The sequence below is a fragment of the Hypanus sabinus genome, chromosome 30, assembly GCF_030144855.1.
Source record: "Hypanus sabinus isolate sHypSab1 chromosome 30, sHypSab1.hap1, whole genome shotgun sequence".
Taxonomy (NCBI): domain Eukaryota; kingdom Metazoa; phylum Chordata; class Chondrichthyes; order Myliobatiformes; family Dasyatidae; genus Hypanus; species Hypanus sabinus.
Window position 1 is genome coordinate 31,916,293 of NC_082735.1, and position 26,271 is coordinate 31,942,563.

The following is a 26,271-nucleotide window of genomic DNA, read 5'->3' on the forward strand; positions in this document are numbered from 1 at the left end:
CTTGACTTGAAAAGAGAATATTACCACTGTAGATTAATGAACGGGACAGGGGGAATATTGACATCAATAAAAATAACTAAACAGGAGGTATACAAAAAGCTGACAGTCTTCAAACTAGAAAATGACAGAGACGAGCAGCATGCATCCTGGAACTGAAATTCTGCAGAGTCCGTACATGATCTTGCAAATCTGCTTGAAAGCACGGGAGGTCCCAAGTGATTTCTGGATAATAATTACTGCACCTGATTGAAAAAGGAGGGAGGATAAACCAATGACCCATTACCTCCTGAGGGGAAACTTATCATTTCCAGTTGCTTCTCACTTACTCTCCACCTCCCTTTTGCTCTGAACTTTGCCCTGAAGATGCTGAACTGTTTCACTGTCGATCATTTCCTCCAGTGAAGCTCTTTGCGGACTTCTGATACTAATTAATTCAACATCTTAAGTAAAATTATATTTTGGCATTTTTACTGTGTTCATCTGTCATTCCTTCAACATCTTTTCAATAATTTCATATAATCTAAACTCACGTTATCTCATACTATCACTCCCTTTATCTTTTAATCACTTCTGTCACCCCATCATACCATTCTCTACATTATATAACTTTGCTTTTCTTGATTTCCAATTCTCATGAAGGTTTGTCAACTTTAATAACTCAGTTCCACCTTGATGTGCGTTGGCAACATCGGAACCCAGCTGTGCGGGAAAGACAGACTCTGATGTGGAGACAGCAATGAGAGGTTATTCATAGTAATTCCTAAAGAAAATCAGTGGCTCGGCCGAGTGACACCACAAGAGGTAATATTCTCAAATCTAGAACCCTGCAAATAGCACTAATCGGGCATCCACTTAAATAATACAAATAAGATGGAATCCTGGCGCCTATCAAAATAAATTTAGCAAGTTTAAACAGTAGGAGACTGCATTACAAACAGAGAGTCACTCTAGGAGAACACAAGGAACTCTAAATGATTAATGACTCCCATTAAACAATAATTAACCAAATCAGGTGCTCTAAAACCTTGGCGACTAACGCTCTCTGGCGCCCCACACAGGCCCAAAGAACTGATTACAGATTGTCTCAGTTAGGTACAAACATTAAATTTTCCAGTTTTAGGTAACCCACACACACAATCTTTCTTACAAACTCTTACTGGGCCACCAAGGTTCAGTTTTCAATTTTTCCTTGTTGGTTTCCACCTGTCACCCATGATCCTCTGTTACTGTACTCCCCCCTTCTGCACCAGGCTCCCCTCACGTAGAGCCACCTATCACCTACCAGCCCCTGCCTCACCCCTCCTCACCTGTCCACACTGCTGATCTTCCCTGATCCACAGTTTGATCCTAAAACATTGGCCATCCCTTTGCCTCCACAGATCCTCTTGACCTGCTAACTTCCTCCAGCAACGCGCTTTTTGCTCCAAATTCTAGCAACTGATGCCACGCAGAATTGGGCCTTCCGGTCCTACGAGCCGCATCACCCAGCAATCCCCTGATTTAATCGTAGGCTAATCAGAGGACAATTTACAATGCCCAATTCACCTGCTAATTGGCCCACCTTTGGAGGAAATTGGAGCACACAGACGAGTCCCACAAGGTCACAGGGAGAATCGATAAGTGATGTCAGAATCTGTTGAAAAATGGCCAGACATGTTTATTCAGGTTTTGATGTACAGAGGGATTTTGGGGTTCATGTCCGTATCTACCTAAAGGTGGCAATGCAAGTAAATAGAAGGGTAAAGCTTACCTTTATTGCTTAGAGTATAAGAATCAGGACGTTAAGTTGTAATCGTGTAAAATTTTGACTAGGCAGCACTAGAGTATAGTTGGGAGGTGGGGTGGAGATATGTCTCTACCAAAGGAGGTGTAAGGTGCTCCTTCCCTTCACTAACCTGCAGGTCACCTTTGGGCAAGGTGTAGCACCTGCTTAGCTCCAACCACCCCCTCCCGATCAGGGTCACATGAAGCCGTGGGAGCAACCGATGCACATCACAAGTTCTGGTTATGCGACCACTGATGCCAGGCAGGCAATCTCCGAAGAGTATTGATGACGTCTTGTGAAGACACTGCCCAGAAGAAGGCAATGGCAAGCCACCTCTGTAGAAAAAATTGCCAAGAACAATCACGGTCAAAGACCACGATCGCCTGTGTCATACGACATGGCCCATAATGATGGTGATGGGTATAAGAGTCTTCCTCATTCACCTACGCACAAGGGAACAAAGTCCTAAAGTACTCAACCTTTCTCTATAACTCGGGTCCTCAAGTCCCAGCAACATCCTTGTAAATTGTCTTTGTAATCTTTCAGTCTCATTGATGTCCTTCCTGTACGTGACCAGAACTGCACACAATACGACAACTTTGGTCTCAGCAATGTCTTGTACAATTCCAACAGAATGTCCCAACTCCTGTACTGAAGAGTTTGATTTATGGCCAACTTGCCAAAAGCTCTCTGTTGACCCTATTTACCGATGATGCCTCTTTCAAGGAATTGTCAATCCACCGTATATTACCAGATCCCTTTGTTCTACCACACTCCTCATTGTCCCACCATTCAGTGTGTATGTCCTACCCTAGCATGTCCTCCTCAAACTTGTCTGCATTAAATTCCATCTGCCCTTTTCAGCCCATTTCATAGGTTTAACAGCATGCTGCCTGGATTAGAGGGTATTAGCTGTAAGGAGAGATTGGACAGATTCGGAGGCCAAGGGGAGTCCTGACAGGTTTATAAAATTACATAGATAGGGTAAACAGCAAGAAACTTTTCTCCTAATACAGAAATGTCAAATGCTAGAGGGTGTGAATTTAAGGTGAGAGGGGAATATTGGAAGGGTATGTGTACGGCAATGATTTTGTTTTTACACCGAGACTACTGACTGTCTAAAACATGCTGCCAGGGTGGTAGTGGAAACAGATACAACAGTGACATCCAAGAGACTTTTAGAGAGAGACATGAATATTCAGGAAAAGAGGGATAGGTATCCTGTGTGGGTAGAAGTGATTTGGTTAATTTAGCATCATGCAGAGCATGGACATCATTGGCTAAAGAGCCTATTTCTGTGTTAATTTGTTCTATTTTCTATGTTTTCAGTACCGACAGTACTTTATTTTTATCATTTAAGTACAGTAGAAGGTTCAAAGTACACTTATTATCAAAGTATGTATGCTGTACACACCTCTGAGATTTGTCTTCTTCAGATAGTCACAAAACAAAGAAAACTATGGAAGTTGTTCAAAGAAAGAGATCAACCCCCCACACACAAAAAAAACCCAAATCACACAAATGGCAACAAGAGCATCAACACCCTCATGCACAAAAAAATGACAAATCATGCCAATGGTAACAAGAAGGTCAACCCCCACCCCCAAGTGCAATATAACATATTGCACAAATGGCAATACGATCATCAAACCACAAGCTCCAACTCCCTCCCCCACACAAAAAACAAACAAATCACACAAACGGCAACAAGAATGCCAATGCCAATCCCCAACCCCCACGGCCACTTACCCCTGCACAAAAGGACAAACAAATGACGCAAACAGCATCAAGAAAAAACAGGCGAAGGCACAGAATATGAAAACATAAAACTGAAAGAGTCCAAGTTCAGACATTGATTGTAACAGTAAGGAAATTATGTGAAAACTTTATTACCCATGAGGACTCTCTCAGCTGAAGAACTGTTCATTTCTGCACAAGAGGCTTTAGGAAACTCGGTCTAAATCTTAATGGGACATGCAATGCATTCTATTGGTATGTCTCTACCAAAGGAGGTGTAAGGTGCTCCTTCCCTCCACTAGCCTGCAGGTCACCTTTGGGCAAGGTGTAGCACCTGCTTAGCCCCTGATCACGGTCACCTGAAGCCATGGGAGCAGGTGGTGGATGGTCGTATGAGCAGCTGGTGCACATCACAAGTCCTGGTTATGCGACCACCGACACCAGGCGGACAATCTCTGAACAGCATTGATAATGGCTGAAGTCACCCATCCTATAAAGACACTGCCCAGAAGAAGCAATGGCAAACCACTTCTCTAAAAAAACAGAGGAACAGAGAGATCTAGGGATAACAGTGCATAGTTCCCTGAAGGTGGAGTCTCATGTAGATAGGGTGGTGAAGAAGGCTTTTGGAACGCTGGCCTTTATAAATCAAAGCATTGAGTACAGAAGTTGGGATGTAATGTTAAAATTGTACAAGGCATTGGTAAGGCCAAATTTAGAATATTGTGTGCAGTTCTGGTCACCGAATTATAGGAAAGATATCAATAAATTAGAGAGAGTGCAGAGACGATTTACTAGGATGTTACCTGGTTTCAGCACTTAAGTTACAGAGAAAGGTTGAACAAGTTAGGTCTCTATTCATTGGAGCGTAGAAGGTTGAGGGGGGAGTTGATCGAGGTATTTAAAATTTTGAGAGGGATAGATAGAGTTGACGTGAATAGGCTGTTTCCATTGAGAGTAGGGGAGATTCAAACGAGAGGACATGATTTGAGAGTTAGGGGGCAGAAGTTTAAGGGAAACACGAGGGGGTATTTCTTTACTCAGAGAGTGATAGCTGTGTGGAATGAGCTTCCTGTAGAAGTAGTAGAGGCCAGTTCAGTTGCGTCATTTAAGGTAAAATTGGATAGGTATATGGACAGGAAAGGAGTGGAGGGTTATGGGCTGAGTGCGGGTAGGTGGGACTAGGTGAGATTAAGAGCTCGGCATGGACTAGGAGGGCCGAGATGGCCTGTTTCTGTGCTGTGATTGTTATATGTTATATGGTTATATGGTTATTGTAGTGAAGTGGTTAGTACAATGCTTTACCGTACTAGTGACCCAGGTTCAAATCCCAGGACTGCCTGTAAGGAGTTTGTACGTTCTTCCCGTGACTGCATGGGTTTTCTCTGGGTGCTCCGGTTTCCTCCCAGTGTCCAAAAACATACTGGTTGGTAGGTTAATTGGTCATTGCAAATTATCCCGTGATTCGGCTAAGGTTAAGTTGAGGGATTACTGGGCGTCAAGGGTTGAAGAGTAGGATGGGCCTACTCTACACTGTATCTCAATAAATAAATAAAATAAATAATGATAATGATGATGACTGCATTCTTGCCATTACTCTCACTGAAATGAATCTATAGCATAAAGTGTATCCTCTAAACCAATGATATAACTGAAAAAGGAGCTAGTGCTTTCCCAGCCAATATGACAAATAAACTCTTCTTGGGCTTCCAGCTGGCTACAGGTGTTGATTTTAACCTATGTTTCAATGAAAAACTCTGCCATCTTCATCAGGGATGATGTCTGGACATGTCTAGTCCGGTGGTATTTATACCCCATCATCTGTCACTCCTGATTGGTTAGTCCTTATCCAATCAGGTTTCCGCTGCCCCACCTTGTTTGCGATCAAATTCCAGTTCTTACTTAGATTGAGACCTTTGTCTTTAATAAAATTCTTTTCTTCTAATTTTATTCTCATTGCTTCCTTCGCCAGGTAGTCACTGGCACGGCACAGCAGATTTGTACCATCAAAGTTTTTATTGAACTTACAAGTGGGCTTAATGCCAAAGATGATTATTAGTGTTTTGGTTTTATACGCGCCTATCCAAGAGTAGAAGCTGAATATCGTGTCTGCTTTTCCTGCAGCCACCACTCTTGGCAATGAAACATTAGAGTTCTTTTAGAAAACATCATGCAGAGCCAAGAAGAGTAGGAATCCTCTCCTGACTCTAGGTCACTATCGAGGGGTTGGCAAAGACAAACACATACTGTTGGTTTACGAAAATAAATTGACTAAAACTGGAACTTTAACAACAAAAGTGTCTTTTTTAAATTGGAGTTGTGATGCAGTTAAATCCAAAATACTTCCAACTCAACAACTATAAGACTATAAGGAGCAGAATTAGGCCATTCAGCCCATCAAGTCTGCTCTGTTGTTTGATTGTGGCTGAATTATTTTCCCTATTCCTCTGTCTTCGCTGTAATCTTTGATACCCTTATTAATCCAGGACCTCTCACCCTCCACTTTAAATGAACCTAATGTTTTATTCTCAAAGGCCTCAATAGAGAGGGTGTGGAGAGGATGTTTCCTATGGTGGGAGAGTCAAGGACCAGACGGGACAGTCTCGGAATAGACGGGCATCATTTTAGAATGGAGATGAGGAGGAATTTCTTTAGCCAGAGAGCGGTCAATCTGTGGAATTTGTTACCACAGGCAGCTGCGTTTTTACGTATATTTAAGGCAGAGGTTGATAGATTCTTGATAGGTCAGTGCATGGAGGGATACGGGGAGAACGCAGGAGACCGGCGCTGAGAGGGAAAATGGATCAGCCATGATGAAATAGCAGAACAGACTTGATGGGCCAAATGGCCTAACTCTGCTCCTATATCTTATGGTTTTAAGGGTTTAAATATACCCAAAAGCTTCTTGACTCATCAGTCAGTGAGTGACTGATATGCGCAAATTGTTACAATTTTATCTTCTGGCTTTTTCCCGATACATTTATATCCTATTATATATTAATATGGTTTGATTTGTTTCAATGTAAACCAGGATTTAAATATAAACACTTAAAATGGCAGCCACTTTCTCCTACCTTGCTACGTAGCAGACCTCCCGTCGGGTGCTCTGGAGTGCTGTATTCTGAAGAGCTCTTGGCTTTGTCCTTATTATTGTTAGGTTCGTTGTCTTTGATAATATCATACTGCCTACAAAACAAAGCTATGACACCTGGGAAAATAGAAAAGAGGAGTCGATTGTCAATCAGGACTTAGGATGTAGAAATACCCAAACTATGCTGGAAGAGCACACAAAGGAAACGCCACATCACATCAGTTGCACTCCGTCAGCGGAATTCTTTAGCACCTACGAAAACAGAGTCTGTAGTTCTGATCGTTCTTTGGTACCCAGAGGAGAGGGCGCTTATGGGTTAATAGATTTTATTGATTCGAAGAATTCAAATTCAGATTTCTATATGGGAGTTGAACCCGTGAACACCACCTCTCTAATTTTTTTTTAGATCTAGTTGATCTTTCATTGATCCTGTTATAGTTACTATTCTATAGATTTGTTGAGTATGCCCAACAGGAAAAATAAATCTCAGGATTGTGTGTGCTGACATATAAACATAGAAATCTAAAGCATATTACAGGCCCTTCGACCCACAATGTTGTGCCAACTCTGTAACCTATTCTCCAAACTGTCTAGAATTTCCCTAGCACATAGCCCTCTATCTTTCTAAGTTCTTAAAAGACCCTATTCTACCTATGTACTTTCATAATAAAATTTACTTTGAACTTTATATATATACTTCTTACTGTAATTCAATGTACTGCTGCTGTACGACAACAAATTTCACGACATATGCCGGCGATATTAAACCTGATTCTGATATTAGTACCATATGAGAAAGAGCTGTCTGGCCTGTGGAATATGGAGATGTTATGATTCAGGAGTCAAGAATGAGGTGGAAGTGTTGTAATTGGATGTTCATCAACATGGATATAGCAGCAGCCAGCCCAATCTATTGTAAGGAAGAAATAAAGCAAAGGGAGAGAACAAAGAAAGAGCAAAGGAGGAAGAAATTGTGGCCGTCTTATATGAAAAACTAGCTCAAGGTAGACAGATAAGATTCATTCTGTTGATAAAAAGCAAACTATGAGGTGGCTGGATTCCATGGTGTGACCCAGGCTGCAGAAAAGCTACAGGAAGCATGAAGAAAGCACAGCAGTGCCTCTACTTCCTTAGGAGATGCCAAAGATTCGGCATGACATCTAAAACTTTGACCAACTTCTATTGATGTGTGATGGAGAGTATATTGACTGGCTATATCACAGCCCAGTATGGAAACACCAAAGCCCTTGAATGGGCAATCCTACAAAAAAGTAGAGGGTATGGCCCAGTCCATCATAGGTAAAGCCCTCCCCACCAATGACACTGTCACAGCAAGGCAGCATCCATCATCAGAGACCCCTACCACCTAGGATATGCTCTCTTCTCGCTGCTGCCACTAGGAAGGAGGTACAGGAGCTTCAGGACTCAAGCTACCAAGTTCAGAAACAGTTACTACCCCTCAACCATCAGGCTCTTGAACCAAAGGGAATAACTTCACTCAACTTCACTTGCCCCATCATTGAGACATTCCCACAATCAATGGACTCTCTTTTAAGGACTCTTCATCTCATATTCTCGATATTTATTGCTTATTTATTTATTAATATTATTTCTTTCATTTTGTATTTGCACAGTTTGTTGTCTTCTGCAGACTGGTTGAACGCCCAAGTTGGGCTGTCTTTCACTGTTTCTGTTTTGGTTATTATTCCATAGATTTATTGAGTATGCCCTCAAGAAAATGAATCGTAGGGTTGTATATGTGTACTTCGAACTTTGTAAAGATATGGAAACAGCTGAACTATTACAGAAAATTTACTGAATAAGCACAGATGAACAGGGAATGATACAAACCTATAAGCAACCATAAAGACAGTTGAACTACATGAAAACTAACAATTCAGGCTCTATCTAACAGGAGGGCCTACAGTAGTGTAGCAGTTAGCACAATGCTGTTGTAGCTCAGGGCATCGGCATTCAGAGTTCAATTCTGCTGTCGCCTGTAAGGAGTTTGTACGTTCTCCCTGTGGAATGTGTGGGTTCTCCCGTTTCCTCTGACAGTGCAAAGACATACAGGTTAGTAGGTTAGTGGTCATTGTAAACTGTCCTATGGTTTGGCTAAACATAAGTGGGTGTGTTGCTGGGTGGTGCAGCTCGTTGTCCCGGAAGGGACTGACGAAGGTCTCTATAAATAATAGACTCAAAACTAAAGCCCGAGTCCTTTTCTTAGCTCATCCTTTTGGAGGCTTTGGCAGGATTAGTGCTTATTCAAGTGCTTGCTAAATGCAGGAGTGTTTCTGTGTCCATCCTCCCTTAAGCATTGATTTCAGACTTCCTCGCCTTTTGGATAAAAAGATATACTCAACATCCCCTTCCATTACTTTCTTTAAATCTAAGCAACCTTGAATTTGGCCTCACTGTTAAGGCAAATAGAATTCATCCTATTCACTTTATTTTAACCCTTCATAATTTTATAAACTTCGATTAAACCTTCCCTCAGCCTCCTCAGTTCTTAAAAACAACTGCCTATTGCAATTTTTTCTTCATAGCTGAAATTCTCCTGTCCAAGTAGCAATCATAGAAACTTTCATTGTCCCTTTCCTTCACTAATCATTAACGTTGCTTCTCATTTGGATTTTGCAGCTGCGCGGAACAACCATTGACCTGAGTGGGAAATGTTTGGGTTTTATGTGAATGTTGAGGTGTGCTAATTGTTTGGCAGACTTCCCATTTTATAGAAATGTAATAGTAAGATATTTAATTGGCCTTTTGGAGATCTTGAGATCATGAAACTGGGTGACTACTGAAAAATCGAAAAATTGCTTTGGCATGATCATATAAAAGATTTAGAAATGCTTTGCTCAGCTTTCATTCTGTTGTGATGTTAACCTTGTTTGGGTCATACATTTTTATTATTTAAAGAACAAATGTGACAACAAGGTTTCACTCCAAGATGAGCTCAAAAGTCCTTTATATTCATTTTGACTGTCAAAATGTGGAAGCACCTTCACAAAATCCCACAGACCCCGATGACTTTGTGATGTGAGTCTCTGAGGCTGATGTGAAATCATCCTTTAGGCCATCCATTCTCAACGGGAGCCATATGGCCCCCTTGGGGGCCCTGGCACATTTGAAGAGGGGCCACCAACTGAAAACTGTGAGAAGGGGAGCCCCAAGTGTCTATGGGGGCCCTGGTAACTGAACCAATGAAATACCCAAGCAACAACCTTTATTGGAGACTATAGTCAATAATGGAGGTGACCTCCAACTGTCATTGTCTAATTTGGAGCCCGATGCCATGAAACTTGCAGAAAAGCACCAAGCTCAAGGATTGCATTAGGCCTGATAGATGTTTAATTTCATACAGTCTTTTTTTAAGTTTTGTCCAGTATGTCGGCATGGTCAAGTTTTCTTGGTGTTCAATAATAAATGATTTTCTGTCTATCTGTTCGTGTTGTATCCCTGTTTGAAAGGGGGGCCCCGGAACCTGAGAAGAGCTCCTAAGAGGGCCGTGGCCGAAAAACAGTTGAGAATCACTGCTTTAGGAGGGTGAAGTCACGCAAAGCATCCAGCCCCGACACGGTACCTACCGAGTACTGCAGACCCGTACTGTTCAACTGGCTGGTGCTTCACTGATATCTATAACTATCGAATGTTGAAAGGCCTCGATAGAGTGGATGTGGAGAGGATGTTTCCTATGGTGGGGGAGTCTAAGACAAGAAGACACAGCCTCAGACTAGAGGGGCGTCCTTTTAGAATGGAGTTGAGGAGGAATTTGTTTAGCCAGAGAGTGGTGAATCTGTGGCATTCATTGCCACAGGTGGCTGTGGGGGACCAAGTCACTGAGTATATTTAAGACAGTTGATAGAGACTTGATTAGTCAAGACGTGAAGGGATATAGGGAGAAGGCAGGAGATTGGGGCCGAGAAGGAAAATGGATCAGCAATGATGAAAAAGCAGAACAGATGGGGCAAATGGTTTAATTCTTTTCCTATATCTTATGGGCTTATGGTCTAACTCTATGACTCTGTGACATGACACAGTTGGTCACCTGAGCAGATCTTTCAGAAATGGGACAATAACTCATTCTGTAATTCCATTCAAACCCGTTAAATCCTTGGTGGAAAAGCATGTGGCCTGAGTTCATTACTTAGTAAATTCAGCAGCTGCGACATCAGCTCCTGCCCAAGGGTGTTGTGCTATACTGCACTGAAAAGCATTACTATACTTATTGAACAAAACACTGAAGCACTGGATCAATACTGGGATGGTGTTTGTGCAGAATAATTTACTGCTGGGCATCTAGCAGATCAAATTTATTGAGAGACAATAAGTTAAAATCTACACCTGAGCCATTAACTTCTAGAAAGGAACAGAAGAATTGGCTGAAACTCTCTAGTCCAACACGCTGTGGTTTTGATCTGTATTAAGTATTGATTTTAACCAAGATCTAATACTGACTAAAATGAGAGGAACTACAGTGGAGTAGCTGTTAGCATGATGCTATTACAGCTCAGATAGTTTAGCTTTCAAATCTGACACTGTCTGCAAGAGTTTTGCGCATCTTTCCCGTGGGTGTGTGGGTTTCCTCCCGATGCTCCGGTTTCCTCCCACATTCCAAAGATGTACTAGTTCGTAAGTTCAAATCACAAACAAGAGAAAATCTGCAGATGCTGGAAATCCGAGCAACACACACAAAATGCTGGAAGAATTCAGCAGGCCAGGCAGCATCTATGGAAAAAGAGTACACTGGACGTTTTGACCTGAAACATTGACTACTTTTTCCCATAGATGCTGCCTGGCCTGCTGAGTTGCTTCAGCATTTTGTGTGTGTTGCTCTGTTTTGTAGGTCGATCAGTCATTGTAAATTGTCCTGTGATTAGGCTAGGATTAAATAGGGTTGCTGGGCAGTGTGACCTGTTGAGACAGGAGGTCCTGTTCCACTGTGTATCTCTTAATAAAATATAATTTAAAAATCTGTGCTAGTTTGTAGTTAATTATCTTTCCACTGTAATTTTTGCAATTTCAGCCCACAATGATCTCAGATATATCTCACAATGATATGTTTCCGACATGGAATCTCCAGGTTGTGGATAGTTCTCGTAACCCTTATGTAGCTTGGTAGCCAGTTCTCTGGCTCAGAGGAAGCTGATGGGGGGCAATTTCCGTGGTCCAGATTTTCTGTGATACAGCACCAGACAGGTCCCAAGGGTGCTGGACTAGAGGGAGTCAACCTGTATTCAGATTGTCAGAACCGACAGGGCATCTGAAATGTCACATCTGAACCAATGCAATTAAAGATGTGGACTGGGCAGTTGCAGAATTCATGGAGGCAAAGGACAGCTTAGCCTAGACTCTGTGAAAGCTTCTGAAACTGGGGAGACTAGAAGGAACAGGGAGGAGTTTAATGAGGAACTTGCAGAAAGCAAAGAGCTGAACATCTTAGCATTCTCCTTTTTGTTTGGGTTTTGGAGAGGAGAGTTCACTGGCCCCAACCTTGTCGTGGTTTGGAGACCTGTGTGCCTCAATGACCTGGAGAGCTATGCTGGCTGGAGTCAGGGCTTTCTGCTTTGTCTCTTGGTCGGGTCACCCACGCCAAACAGGTCAAAGGGTAGAGGCCAGGCTAAGAATGGTCCACTGGTCCTCCAGGGTCGGGGGTTCAGCTCAGGGCCAACAACCCTGACTAGTAAAACAAAACTGTTACAGAGACAGCAATAAAGAATCCTTCTACATCTGCGTGTGATAGCGTTCCTGAGTCTCCACCTGGGGCTTGCATGACTGACAGTAAACCCAGAGGAGGCTGCTGGCACGGTGAAAGAAGCCGTGGGCGCCGCCAGAGATGGAGGACCTTCATTGCTGCCCTAAGCAGCAGCTGCACAAAATCACTGAGAGACACTGGACTGATTCCAATGTAAAATAACAATTTTAATTTGGTGTGCTTGAGGATCCTGAAGGATAAAGGCTGGGTTGGTGCAGAAAATAAGAAGAGGAAGCTAATGAGAAATTATGAAAAGTAAAACATAGAGGTGATTAATTAATAAATCAGTTTTGGCAAAAGGAAGGTGGCAGGAATGAGAAAGAGAGGGATGGTGGGGGTGTGGAACTGTGTACATTAATGAAAGAAATGTACTGGGTAGGATTACAAGTGAGATCTAAGTGATGTAATTGGCTTCATATAAATGATTAGCAAACTGTTAAATCTGTGTGGTTCATTCTCAGCCGGTAACAGGTTGGAAGCCCATGATCCAGATCCATTCATATCCAATAATATTTTGGAATGGGGTAATAAATATATTAAATGTTGAATAAATTGGCTGTAAAATTGATTGCTGTATTCATTAAGTACAAACAAAATGATTCTGTATTTGAAATAAGAAGTGCCAACCCTCTCACAGTGCCAGACTGGACAGCAGGCAATGCGAGTACAATGCAGAGCCTTGCGGTACAACTCAGTGCCTTGCAGTACAATGCAGAGCCTTGCGGTACAACGCAGAGCCTTGCGGTACAACTCAGAGCCTTGTGGTACAACGCAGAGCCTTGAGGCACAACTCAGAGCCTTGCGGTACAACGCAGAGCCTTGAGGTACAACGCAGAGCCTTGCGGTACAACGCAGAGCCTTGAGGTACAACTCAGAGCCTTGCGGTACAACGCAGAGCCTTGAGGCACAACTCAGAGCCTTGCGGTACAACGCAGAGCCTTGCGGTACAACGCAGAGCCTTGCGGTACAACTCAGAGCCTTGCGGTACAACGCAGAGCCTTGCGGTACAACGCAGTGCCTTGCGGTACAACGCAGAGCCTTGCGGTACAACTCAGAGCCTTGCGGTACAACGCAGAGCCTTGCGGTACAACTCAGAGCCTTGCGGTACAACTCAGAGCCTTGCGGTACAACGCAGAGCCTTGAGGTACAACTCAGAGCCTTGCGGTACAACGCAGAGCCTTGCGGTACAACGCAGTGCCTTGCGGTACAACGCAGAGCCTTGCGGTACAATGCAGTGCCTTGCGGTACAACGCAGAGCCTTGCGGTACAACGCAGTGCCTTGCGGTACAACGCAGAGCCTTGAGGTACAACTCAGAGCCTTGCGGTACAACGCAGAGCCTTGCGGTACAACGCAGTGCCTTGCGGTACAACTCAGAGCCTTGCGGTACAACGCAGAGCCTTGCGGTACAACGCAGAGCCTTGCGGTACAACGCAGTGCCTTGCGGTACAACGCAGAGCCTTGCGGTACAACGCAGTGCCTTGCGGTACAACTCAGAGCCTTGTGGTACAACTCAGAGCCTTGAGGTACAACGCAGAGCCTTGAGGTACAACGCAGAGCCTTGAGGTACAACTCAGAGCCTTGAGGTACAACGCAGAGCCTTGCAGTATAACTCAGAGCCTTGCAGTATAACTCAGAGCCTTGAGGTACAACACAGAGCCTTGCGGTACAACTCAGAGCCTTGCAGTATAACTCAGAGCCTTGAGGTACAACTCAGAGCCTTGAGGTACAACTCAGAGCCTTGAGGCACAACTCAGAGCCTTGAGGTACAACTCAGAGCCTTGCGGTACAACTCAGAGCCTTGAGGTACAACTCAGAGCCTTGCGGTACAACTCAGAGCCTTGAGGTACAACGCAGAGCCTTGCGGTACAACGCAGAGCCTTGAGGTACAACGCAGAGCTTTGAGGTACAACGCAGAGCCTTGCGGTATAACTCAGAGCCTTGAGGCACAACTCAGAGCCTTGCGGTATAACTCAGAGCCTTGAGGCACAACTCAGAGCCTTGAGGTACAACTCAGAGCCTTGAGGTACAACGCAGAGCCTTGCGGTACAACGCAGAGCCTTGCGGTACAACGCAGTGCCTTGCGGTACAACTCAGAGCCTTGAGGTACAACGCAGTGCCTTGCAGTACAACTCAGAGCCTTGCAGTACAACGCAGAGCCTTGAGGTACAACGCAGAGCCTTGAGGTACAACGCAGTGCCTTGCAGTACAACTCAGAGCCTTGCGGTACAACGCAGAGCCTTGAGGTACAACACAGAGCCTTGAGGTACAACGCAGAGCCTTGAGGTACAACGCAGAGCCTTGAGGTACAACTCAGAGCCTTGCAGTACAACGCAGAGCCTTGAGGTACAACGCAGAGCCTTGAGGTACAACACAGTGCCTTGAGGTACAACACAGAGCCTTGCGGTACAACACAGTGCCTTGAGGTACAACGCAGAGCCTTGAGGTACAACGCAGTGCCTTGCAGTACAACTCAGAGCCTTGCGGTACAAGACATGTACTTCCCTGAGGGCCAAGAGCACAGCAAGTGTGTAACATCACCCACCTGCCCACATGACCAGAACCACCACAATGATGATCATCTCGCCTGTCCGTAATTGTGTATACCGTCTCTGTAGCATCTTCGTTGTCACTTCATCTGCAAGACAGAGGTCAAACAACAAACTGAGAGAGGCACAAGGTTACTTGTACGAATCGACCACATGCCGTTGAATGACTAAAGATATTGTTTATACCACTACAAATCTCCATGAAAAAATATTGCATAATAATAGCAGTATCCTTTTCAAAATCTGAATATACGGAGTATATTCTCTGAGTATACAGAGACCTAAAATATATTGAAGATTGTTACGGACAATTATAAACTGTTTCAGCTATAGAAAGAATTTTTAAATAATGCAGTTGTTATAAAATATACAATAAACTTCATGGTTTTGACGAATTTAGCAAATTCAGTATGTTTCCCCTTTCGCTAATATAATGTTTCATTTACTTCCTAATTTCTTCTGCCCCTGCCTTATTCTCCCTTTGTCCCTCACCATCTGTTTCCTTGGCAACAATCCATTTCCAAGTTTGACTGCACCCCACCCACAGTGAGGACTGAGGAGACGCTAGTGGGACTAAGTTGGCCAAATTTAGAAATTTGGATTTTGGTTTTAGAGAGAGAGTGTGAGAGAATGTGTGTGTTTGTGTGAAAGAGAGAGGGAGAGAGAGGGGAGAAGCAGGGAGGGAGAGAGAGGAAGAGGATCATAGAGAGGTAGGGAGAGGGAGAGAGAAAGGTAGAGAGAGAGGTAGAGAGAGGGGAGAGGGAGAGGGAGGGAGAGAGAGGAAGAGGATCGTAGAGAGGGAGAGGGAAAGAAAGGTAGAAAGAGAGGTAGAGAGGGGAGAGGGGGAGAGAGAGGGGAGAGAAGGAGAGGGAGAGAGGGAGACGGACAGAGGAAGAAAGAGAGAGAGAGAATGAGAGAGAGAGAGAGAGTGAGTGAGAGAGGGAGGAAGAGAGAGTGTGAGTGGGGGAGGATCATAGAGAGGGACAGAGAGGCAAAATGAGAGAGAGGAAGGGAGGAGAGAGGGAGAGTAGGAAAATGCTGTGAGTTTGAAAAAGGTATAATGGAGTTCGAACTTAAAGTAATATCTTTTACTGCCCGATATTTTAATTTGAATGTAGATGCATAAAAACAGGGATGAAGTACATGCCAGAAGGTTATTGTCTTTTTAATATTGCTCTGAGAATTGTTTTATTCCAAAAGAACCTGTAAAATTAATAAGACAAGGAAATAAACAGATGTTATTAAGAGGCAATCAGGAGAGAACTAGTTTAAGTGGGCATCATTCCTGTCATCAGAGCTTAGTTGTTTCATGTTTACTCCAGTGCAATGCCAGGAGTAGCAGATGTCACACTAATGGCTGCCATCACTACTGCCCTTCTCCACCTACAGCCTGAGGCCTAGCCCAACATCACTGCCAGCAGCTTAGAAACATAGAAAACATAGAAAAAACCTACAGCACAATACAGGCCGTTTGGGCCACGATGCGGTGCCGAACATGAAAATTACTTTAGAAATAACCTACGGTTACCCATAGCCCTCTATATTTCTAAGCTCCATGTACCTGTCCATCTCTGCTCTTCTAGTCCGTGCTGACACTTACACTCACCTAGTCCCACTGGCCCACACTCAGCCCATAACCCTCCATTCCTTTCCTGTCCATATACCTATCCAATTTTACTTTAAATAACAATACCGAACCTGCCTCTACCACTTCTACTGGAAGCTCGTTCCACACAGCTACCACTCTCTGAGTAAAGGAATTCCCCCTCATGTTACCCTTAAACTTTTGCCCCCTAACTCTCAAATCATGTCCTCTTGTTTGAATCTCCCCTACTCTCAGTGGAAAAAGCCTATCCACGTCAACTCGATCTATCCCCCTCATTATTTTACAAAGTAAATACCTCTATCAAGTCCCCCCTCAACCTTCTATGCTCCAAAGAATAGACCTAACTTGCTCAGCCTTTTCCTGGTAACTTAGGTGCTGAAACCCAGGTAACATTCTAGTAAATCTTCTCTGTACTCTCTCTATTTTGTTGACATCTTTCCTATAATTTGGTGACCAGAACTGTACACAATACTCCAAATTCAGCCTTGTACAATTTTAACATTACATCCCAACTCCTATACTCAATGCTCTGATTTATAAAGGCCAGCATACCAAAAGCTTTCTTCACCACCCTATCCACATGAGATTCTACCTTCAGGGATCTATGCATCATTATTCCTAGATCACTCTGTTCTACTGCATTCTTCAATGCCCTACCATTTACAATGTATGTCCTATTTGGATTATTCCTACCAAAATGTAGCACCTCACACTTATCAGCATTAAACTCCATCTGCCATCATTCAGCCCACTCTTCTAACTGGCCTGAATCTCTCTGCAAGCTTTGAAAACCTACTTCATTATCCACAACACCACCTACCTTAGTATCATCTGCATACTTACTAATCCAATTTACCACCCCATCATCCAGATCATCAATGTATATGACAAACAACATTGGACTCAATACAGATCCCTGAGGCACACCACTAGTCACCAGCCTCTAACCTGACAAACAGTTATCCACCACTACTCTCTGGCATCTCCCATCCAGCCATTGTTGAATCCATTTTACTACTTCAATATTAATACCTAACAATTGAACCTTCCTAACTAACCTTCCATGTGGAACCTTGTCAAAGGCCTTACTGAAGTCCATTCCATGGGCACTTGCCGGCAGCCCATTCCACGTGCTCACCACTCTCGGCATAAAAAACTTATCCTTGACATCTCCTCTGTACCTACTTTCAAGCACCTTAAAACTATGCCCTCTCGTGCTAGCCATTTCAGCCCTGGATAAAAGCCTCTGACTATCCACATGATCAATGCCTCTCATCATCTTCTACACCTCTATCAGGTCACCTCTCATCCTCTGTCGCTCCAAGGAGAAAAGGCCAAGTTCACTCAACCTATTCTCATAAGGCATGTTCCCCAATCCAGACAACATCCTTGTAAATATCCTCTGAACCCTTTCCATGGTTTCCACATCCTTCCTGTAGTGAAGTGACCAGAACTGAGCGCAGTACTCCAAGTGGGGTCTGATCAAGCTGTAACATTACCTCTTGGCTCTTAAACTCAATCCTACAGTTGATGAAGGCCAATGCACCATATGCCTTCTTAACCACATAGTTAACCTGCGCAACAGCTTTGAGTGTCCTGTGGACTCGGACCCCAAGATCCCTCTGATTCTCCACACTGCCAAGAGTCTTACCATTAATACTATACAGTATTCTGCCATCATATTTGACCTACCAAAATGAACCACCTCACAGTTATCTGGGTTGAACCCCATCTGCCACTTCTCAGCCCAGTTTTGCATCCTATTGATGTCCTGCTTTAACCTCTAACAACCCTCCGCACTATCCACAACAGCCCCAACCTTTGTGTCATTGGCAAATTTACTAACCCATCCCTCTACTTCCTCATCCAGGTCATTTATAAAAATCACAAAGTGAAGGAGTCCCAGAACAGATCCCTGAGGCATAATATCACCCATCATATGGAGAATATGCAGAATATGACCCATCTACAACCACTCTTTGCCTTCTGTGGGCAAGCCAATTCTGGATCCCACAAGGCAAGGCCCTCTTGGATCCCATGCCGCCTTATTTTCTCAATAAGCTTTGCATGGGTATCTCATCAAATGCCTTGCTGAAATCCATATACACTATATCTACTGCTCTACCTTCATCAATGTGTTTAGTCAAAAAATTCAGGCTTGTAAGGCATGACCTGCCTTTGACAAAGCCATGCTGACAATTCCTAATCAGATTATGCCTCTCCAAATGTTATTAAATCCTGCCTCTTGGGATCTTCTCCATCAACTTATCAACCTCTGAAGTAAGGCTCACAGGTCTATAATTTTCTGGGCTATCTTGACTCACTTTCTTGAAATAGGGAACAATATCCACAACCCTCCAATCCTCCAGAACCTCTCCCGACCCCATTGATGACACAAAGATCATTGCCAGAGGCGCAGCAATCTGCTCCATCGCCTCGCACAGTAGCCCGGGGTATATCTTGTCCAGTCCTGGTGACTTATCCAACTTGATGCTTCCCAAAAGCTCCAGCACATCCTCTTTCTTAATATCTATATGCTCAAGCTTTTTAGTCTGCTGTAACTCATCTCTACAATCGCCAAGATCCTTTTCCGTAGTGAATACTGAAGGAAAGTATTCATTAAGTACCTCTGCTATCTCCTCCTGCTCCATACACATGTTTCCACTGTCACACTTAATTAGTCTTAGTCTCTCACATGCCACATCCTCTTGCTCTTCACATACTTGTAGAATGCCTTGGGGTTTTCCTTAATCCTCTTCACCAAGGCCTTCTCATGGCCCCTTCTGGCCCTCCTAATTTCATTCTTAAGCTCCTTTCTGCTAGCCTTATAATTTTCTAGATCTCTATCATTACTTAGCTTTTTGAACCTTTTGTAAGCTTTTCTTTTCTTCTTGACTAAATTTTTAATAGCCTTTGTACACCATGGTTCCTGTACCCTACCATCCTTTCCCTGTTTCATTGGAATGTACTTATGCAGAACATCACACAAACATCCCCTGAACATTTGTGACATTTCTGCTGTACATTTCCCTGAGAACATCTATTCCCAACTTACACTTCCAAGTTCCTGCCTGATAGCTTCATATTTCCCCTTACTCAAATTAAATGCTTTTCTAACTTGTCTGTTCCTATCCCTCTCCAATGCTATGGTAAAGGAGATAGAATTATGATCACTATGTCCAAAATGCTCTCCCACTGAGAGACCTGACACTTGACCAGGTTCATTTCCCAATACAAGATCAAGTACAGCCTCTCCTCTTGTAGGCTTATCTACATATTGCGTCAAGAAACCTTCCTAAACACACCTAACAAACTCCAACCCACCTAAACCCTTTGGTCTTAGGTGGTGCCAATCAATATTTGGGAAATTAGAATCTCCCACCACGACAACTCTGCTATTATTATACCTTTCCAGAATCTGTCTCCCTACCTGCTCCTTGAGGACCCTGTATAGATGATTAGGTCATCTATAAAAACACCCAGTAGAGTTATTGATCTCTTCCTGTTCCTAACATCCACCCACAGAGACTCCGTAGACAAACCCTCCATGACTTCCTCCCTTTCTGCAGCCGTGACACTATCTCAAATAAACAGCACCTCTTTTGCCTCCCTCCCTGTCCTTTCTGAAACATCTAAAGCCCGGCACTCTAAGTAACCATTCCTGCCCTTAAGTCATCCAAGTCTCTGTAATGGCCACAACTTCATAGCTCCAAGTACTGATCCACACTCTAAGCTCATCCACTTGTTCATGATGCTTCTGAGGCCTCAGCGAATCCACCCTCCATGATTTTAGATGAGGATCAGGTTATAAGGTGTGGGGGATTCATCTTTGGCCCCTTGCTCAGGCTGTGTTGACTACCTGCTCCAGAGCCTGGTGACTAGCCACACTTCCTTGGCTTTCACAATGCTGCAAAGCCAGGGAGAACGGTTAGGATATTAAAGAAAGCTTATGGCTGTAAATTTCTGTTCGCTAGAGTTTTAGGAGTTCCTTCAACTATGGCATATTTGTAAGTAAATAAGACTCCAGTTCTTGAATCAAGCCTCACAACCCTTATCCTACCTCAGCAATGAAACATTACAGACCACCTCTTACTCCACCATGGACTTGTGTCTTTGTCATGTCAACTACTTTCCCCAAGCAATAAGGGTGATCAAACCTTCCACCCACTAACCCACCCCTCCAATCACCATTACTTTATCACTTCCTGTTGGTCACCTTACCTACAGACACTCTTGTGCCTAGTATCACTTTACGGACATAGAATCAATCAATGTATGTAACTTATGTATTTATATTTATTGTGTTTTTAATTAATATTGTGTTCTTCATCTCATTGTGTTTGTTTTTGTGCTGCATCATTCTTCTTTACACTTGTGTACTGGAAATTACATTAAACAATCTTGAATCCAAATGAGAATCAGGTTCAATATCACTGGCATATGTCATGAAATTTATTGAAATTGTGGCAGCAGTACATTGGAATACATAATAATAGAGAAAAACTGAATTACAGTAAATATATATATATATATATATGTGAATATCTACACACATAAAATAGTTAAATTATATAAGTAGTGAAAATGAAAACAAGAAAGTGGTGAGGCAGTGTTTATGGGTTCAAAGTCCATTCAGAAATTGAATGGAAGAGGGGGAGAAGCTGTTCCTGAATCTTGAAACTTTTTTTTTGCACTAATGGCTTGCTTCTGCACCGTCTTTTTTCCCTCTCTTTTCACAATCTTGTATAATATATCAGTGTAATTTATATTCTGTGTTATCTGTACTAGCGTACTTGTGAAGTGGCAGGCAAGTCTTTCATTAAGCAACAAAGAACCTGCTGGAGAAATTCAGTAGTTCAAGCAGCCTCTGTGGGAGGAAAAGAAGAGCTGACATTTTGGGTTGAAACCTTGTCTTTTCCTCTCACTGATGCTGCTCAATCCAGTAGTTCCTCTGGCAGAATACTTGTTGCTCCAGCTCTCCCTTGTACCTTATTGTACCTGTATTTCACTGCTCTTTTCTACTTTTCCAGTACACCTGTTCGTTAATGCAAATATCTAATGAGCCAATCACATGGCTACAACTTGATGCATAAAACCATGCCGACATGTTCAAGAGGTTCAGCTGTTGATTGGACCAAACATCAGAATGGGGAAGGAATTAGATCAGGTTGAATTTGATCGTGGAATGATTGTTGGTGCCAGACAGGGTGGCTTGAGTATCTCAGAAACTGCTGATCACCTGGGATTTTCACACACGACCATCTCTAGAGCTCACAGAGAATGGTCTGAAGGACAAAAAAACTCTTGAGCAGCAGTTCTGTGGGCGAAAATGCTTTGTTAGTGAGAGAGATTAGAGGAGAATGGCCAGTCAAGCTGACAGGAAGGCGACAGTAACTCAAATTACCACGCATTACAACAGTGGTGTGCAGAATAGCATCTGCAAATGCACAACACATTGAACAAGGGCTACATAATAACATGGCCACTGAGTGTATATGTCAAAAATCTCAATATGCATGCTGGTATCAGAATGATTTCACGTGATTTCAAGAATATGAAAAACAAGGTTTGATGATGTTAGAATTTAGAAAGAAGGATGTAATTCTAAGGCTTTATAAGGTACTGGTGAGGCCTCACTTGGAGTACTGTGAGCAGTTTTGGGCCCCTCATCTAAGAAAGGATGTGCTGATATTGGAGAGGGTTCAAAGGAGGTTCACGAAAATGATTCAAAAGAAAGGATTATCATGTGAGGAGTGTCTGAGAGCTCTGAGCCTGTACCTGCTGGAAGTTAGAAGAAAGAGGAGTAATTTCATCGAAACCTATCAAATGTTGAAAGGCCAAGATAAAGTGACTGCACAGAGGATGTCTCCTACAGCGGGGGAGTGTAAGGCCAGAGAGTGCAATCCCAGATTAGATAGATGTCCATTTAGAACTTTAGCCAGTGGGTGGTGAATCTGTAGAATTTGTTGCCACAGGCAGCTGTGGAGAGCAAGTCATTGGGTATATTTAAGGCGGAGGTTGATAGATTCTTGATTAGTCAGGGCATGAAGGGATACAGGGAGAAGGCAGGAGAATGGGATGGGAGGGAAATGGATGAGCCATAATGAAATGGCGGAGCAGACTCGATGGGCTGAATGGCCTAATTCTGCTCCTATGTCTCATGGTCTTAGGTACCTACTCATTAGCTTTCATCAGCCTATTATAAAGAGCACATCCTTCTTCCAAAACCTCCTGGTACCTAGAGATGTTTATAATCAGAATTGACAAGCACAAGACTGGCACACAGACCCCCTGCTAATACACAATTGGTATCTAGGATTGTCAACATATATCTGCTCAGAAAGAGAAGATATTTTTGCTGCATCTACTGATTGTTGGCTGTGTCCACAGGCCCTTTAGGATTTTCTTTCCAACATTTTCATGGGTGCAAAAGGGAGTAAAGAAATTTATGTGGACAGTTACAAACACAAAAAAAATCAAAGACCAGGGTCACATGTAACCTAAATTTAAGAAATATACTCATTACAGGACAAAATTTTCACTGTATCTTGGGACTGCCAATACTAAACTAATTTCATATCTAGTTCCCCTCCAAGAGGTTAGGTTTGGAGGCTTGCGTGCCTCAATGACGTAGAGAACTATGTTGGCTGTGGTCAGGGTTTTATACTTTAACTCTTGATAGGGTCACCCATGCCAAACAGGTCAAAGGGTAGAGGCCAGTCTACCAGTCCTCCAGGTTTGGGGGTTCAGCTCAGGGCTAGCAACCTTGACTGGTCAAACAAAACTTTCGGAAAGAGTGACGAAGAATCCTTCTACACCTGAATGTGATGGTATTTCTGAGTCTCCCCCCAGGGCTTGTATGACTTGTAGTGAAAACCGAGAGGAAGCTACTGATATAATGAAGGAAGCTTCGAACACTGCCAGAGATGAAGGACTTTCATTGCTGGCCTAAATGTTGGTGGCGTTACAGGCAGTAAAAAAATCAAATCCCAATAAACAAACTATAAGGGCAATGGTGTTTTTGTTCAGGCAGCAAGAATCACCAAGTGGCTTGGACACAGATATTCTTTCTAGGTAGGTGGAGATATCCAATTGATTATAAAACACCCCCACCTTATGTGAAGGGTTGGATTAGTTCTTTACGAGGGACAATACTCTTGAAGCTCAGAAGAAGCAACACAACAGACTTTTAACATCGTAAGCCAGTGAGTTGTTTGTTATGTCTCTCCTCTCACTGTGAAATGGAGACATCTCTGCTTCCATTATTAGGGAGAGAGAGAGAGAGAGAGAGAGAGAGAGTCTGTGGTATGTCGAACTACCAGGTGAATAAGTAGCCTTTGGGGTACTGCAAGTCTATGTCTTTATTGATGCTTTGCTGCACGTTTGAGTGCTCGGAGGGGGGTGCTGATGCTTTTTTTGCTGGGGGGGGGTGGTCATTACTCTGCTGCTCCTTATGTGTGGGTGTGGGAGCTGGGGGGGGTACTTTGAGGTTCTAACATTTAACTGTCATTCATTCTTTGGGGCATTCCTCTGTGTCCGTGGATATTTGCAAAGCAAAAGAATTTCAGGATGTATAAATGTACCTTTGAAACCTTTGAAGTACAGGATAGTGCTGAGAACCTGCAGGCATGGAATACTACAATAAGAGGCCAAAAAATGTAGATTATTAACAGACTTTTGGAGATTGGTTCTGAGACCTTTCACAAGCTTAAAAAAATGGAAGCTTTATAGATAAGTAAAACTCTTCTCTTCAGACAGATTGAAGAATATTTTAATTCAGAGCAATTATAGATAGCAGAGAGCTATAACTTAGGCACAAGGAATTAAAGAACTGAAGAGACAGTTTGTGCTTATGTCATCATAAATCGTTATGTGCTGGCTTGTGTGACTTGGCAACATGCCACCCATATGTAGTTCTGCTGAAAGAGTTCTTGAGTCATTGAAGTTTTGGGAATATTTAAAAAGCAGATTCGCAACCTCTTTTATGCCATGGACCCCTATCATCAACTGAGGGTCTGTGGATCCTGCAGGGAACCCCTGCACTAAAGGATAGATTTGCAGTTTAAATGACGAATGGATCCAGTTAAAAAGAATCCAGTGCTTTCCCAGCGTATATGACAAATAAAATCCTCTCGGTCTTCCGGCAGGGTACAAGTATAGATTATAACCAATGTTTTGATGGCAAACTCTGCCATCTTCATCAGGGATGTCTAGTCCGGTGGTACATATACCCTCATCGTCCATCTCTCCTGATTGGTTAGTCCTCATCCAATCAAGTTTCCGCAGTTCCACCTTGTTTACAATTCCAGTTCTTACTTAAAGCGAAACCTTCATCTTTGTTAACATTCTTTTCCTCTAGTTTTATCTCAACAGCTTCCTTTACCAGGTGGCCCCAAAAGCCATTGGCGCGGCACAGTAGTTTTGTGCAGTTGAAGTCAATCCTACGGCCGTGGCAAGTGCAATGTTCTGCTACCATCAATTTCTCCAGGTAACCCAAACGGATTCACCTCCTGTGCTCCTAGATGCGGGCTTCCACCGTGCGTCCCGTCTGGCTGATATATGCTGCTGCGTGTTCACAGGGAATCCTGATTTAAGCTTTCTGGCGATCCTTCCATAAACAGTAGAAATATAGGGAAGACAGGTGGTAGGCCCCTCCTCCTGGTGAGGTTTCTTGGTTTTTTCGTCAGCCCTTTTAAGGGCCCATTTGATTTCCTTCACCTTGTAGCCATTCTGTAGGAACATCGTGCGTAATGGTCTTACTTCCTCAGGGAGACATTTACAGATTTCCCCGCGAATGCGGAGAAGCGTACACCGGCCAGACGGGACACATGGTGGAAACTCGCATCAAGGGGCACAGGAGGTGCATCTGTTTGGATTACCCGGAGAACTCGGCCGTGCAGAACACTGCATTCGCAATGGCCTTAGGATTGACTTCGATGGCATAAAACTGTTGTGCCGTACCAGTGGTTTTTGGGACCACCTGGATAAGGAGGCCATTGAAATAAAACTAGAGGAAAAGAATTTTAACAAAGATGAAGGTCTTGCTCTAAGTAAGAACTGGAATTCAATTGTAAACAAGGTGGGAGAGTGGGAACCTGATTGGATGAGGACTAACCAATCAGGAGGGACAGTCTATGGGGGTATAAATACCACTGGACTAGACATGCCCAGGCATCATCCCCGATGAAAATGGCAGAGTTTGTCATCGAAACATCAGTTATAATCAGTACTTGTACCCGGCTGGAAGCCAGAGAAGAGTTTATTCGGATCTGGATAAATTTGTAAAACTGCAAGAGTCTCATGTTTGATGTGGCTTGCAAAGCTGCAACCTTGAACAAACAGCATGAAAGATGCCAACGAATATCATCATCGCCAGGCACAAGTGTGTCACAATGAACCTGATATTTGTATGTTGATTTAGGAGCCAGGCCAGGTTGAGGAGGTCAGGATGTCGGGTCCGAGTCAGGGGACAGGCAGGCTCAACTTGCTGTGATGCTCTGCAATGAGCTATGGATTTGGGGATGGACTTTCCTTGTGGACTTCAGCTCAGGACGATATTTGCTTGCATTTATTGTTTGCATAATTTGTTTCTTTCCCTGCACATTGGGTGTTTGACCATCTTTTTTTACGTGTTCTTTTGGGTTTCTTTGTTTCATGGCGTCCTGTAAGGAGACAAATCCCGAGGTTGTTTAATGTATACATACTTTGATAATAAATGTACTTTAAACTTTGAAATGTGAACTCGTATAGTCAGCAGGCAGCAGTGAAAG

The 26,271-nt window shown here is 43.3% G+C and overlaps 1 protein-coding gene across 1 annotated transcript in view; it reads right to left on the reverse strand.

The window, feature by feature from the left end:
* The window catches only part of fndc5a (fibronectin type III domain containing 5a), a 124,208-nt gene that overhangs the window by 23,443 nt on the left and 74,494 nt on the right, over positions 1-26,271 (reverse strand). The window contains exons 4-5 of the mRNA XM_059954252.1: positions 14,892-14,984; positions 6,577-6,710 (exon numbers count right to left, since the gene is read on the reverse strand). Coding sequence (XP_059810235.1) covers positions 6,577-6,710; positions 14,892-14,984 — 227 coding nt within the window. The remainder of the gene's footprint in view (positions 1-6,576; positions 6,711-14,891; positions 14,985-26,271) is intronic.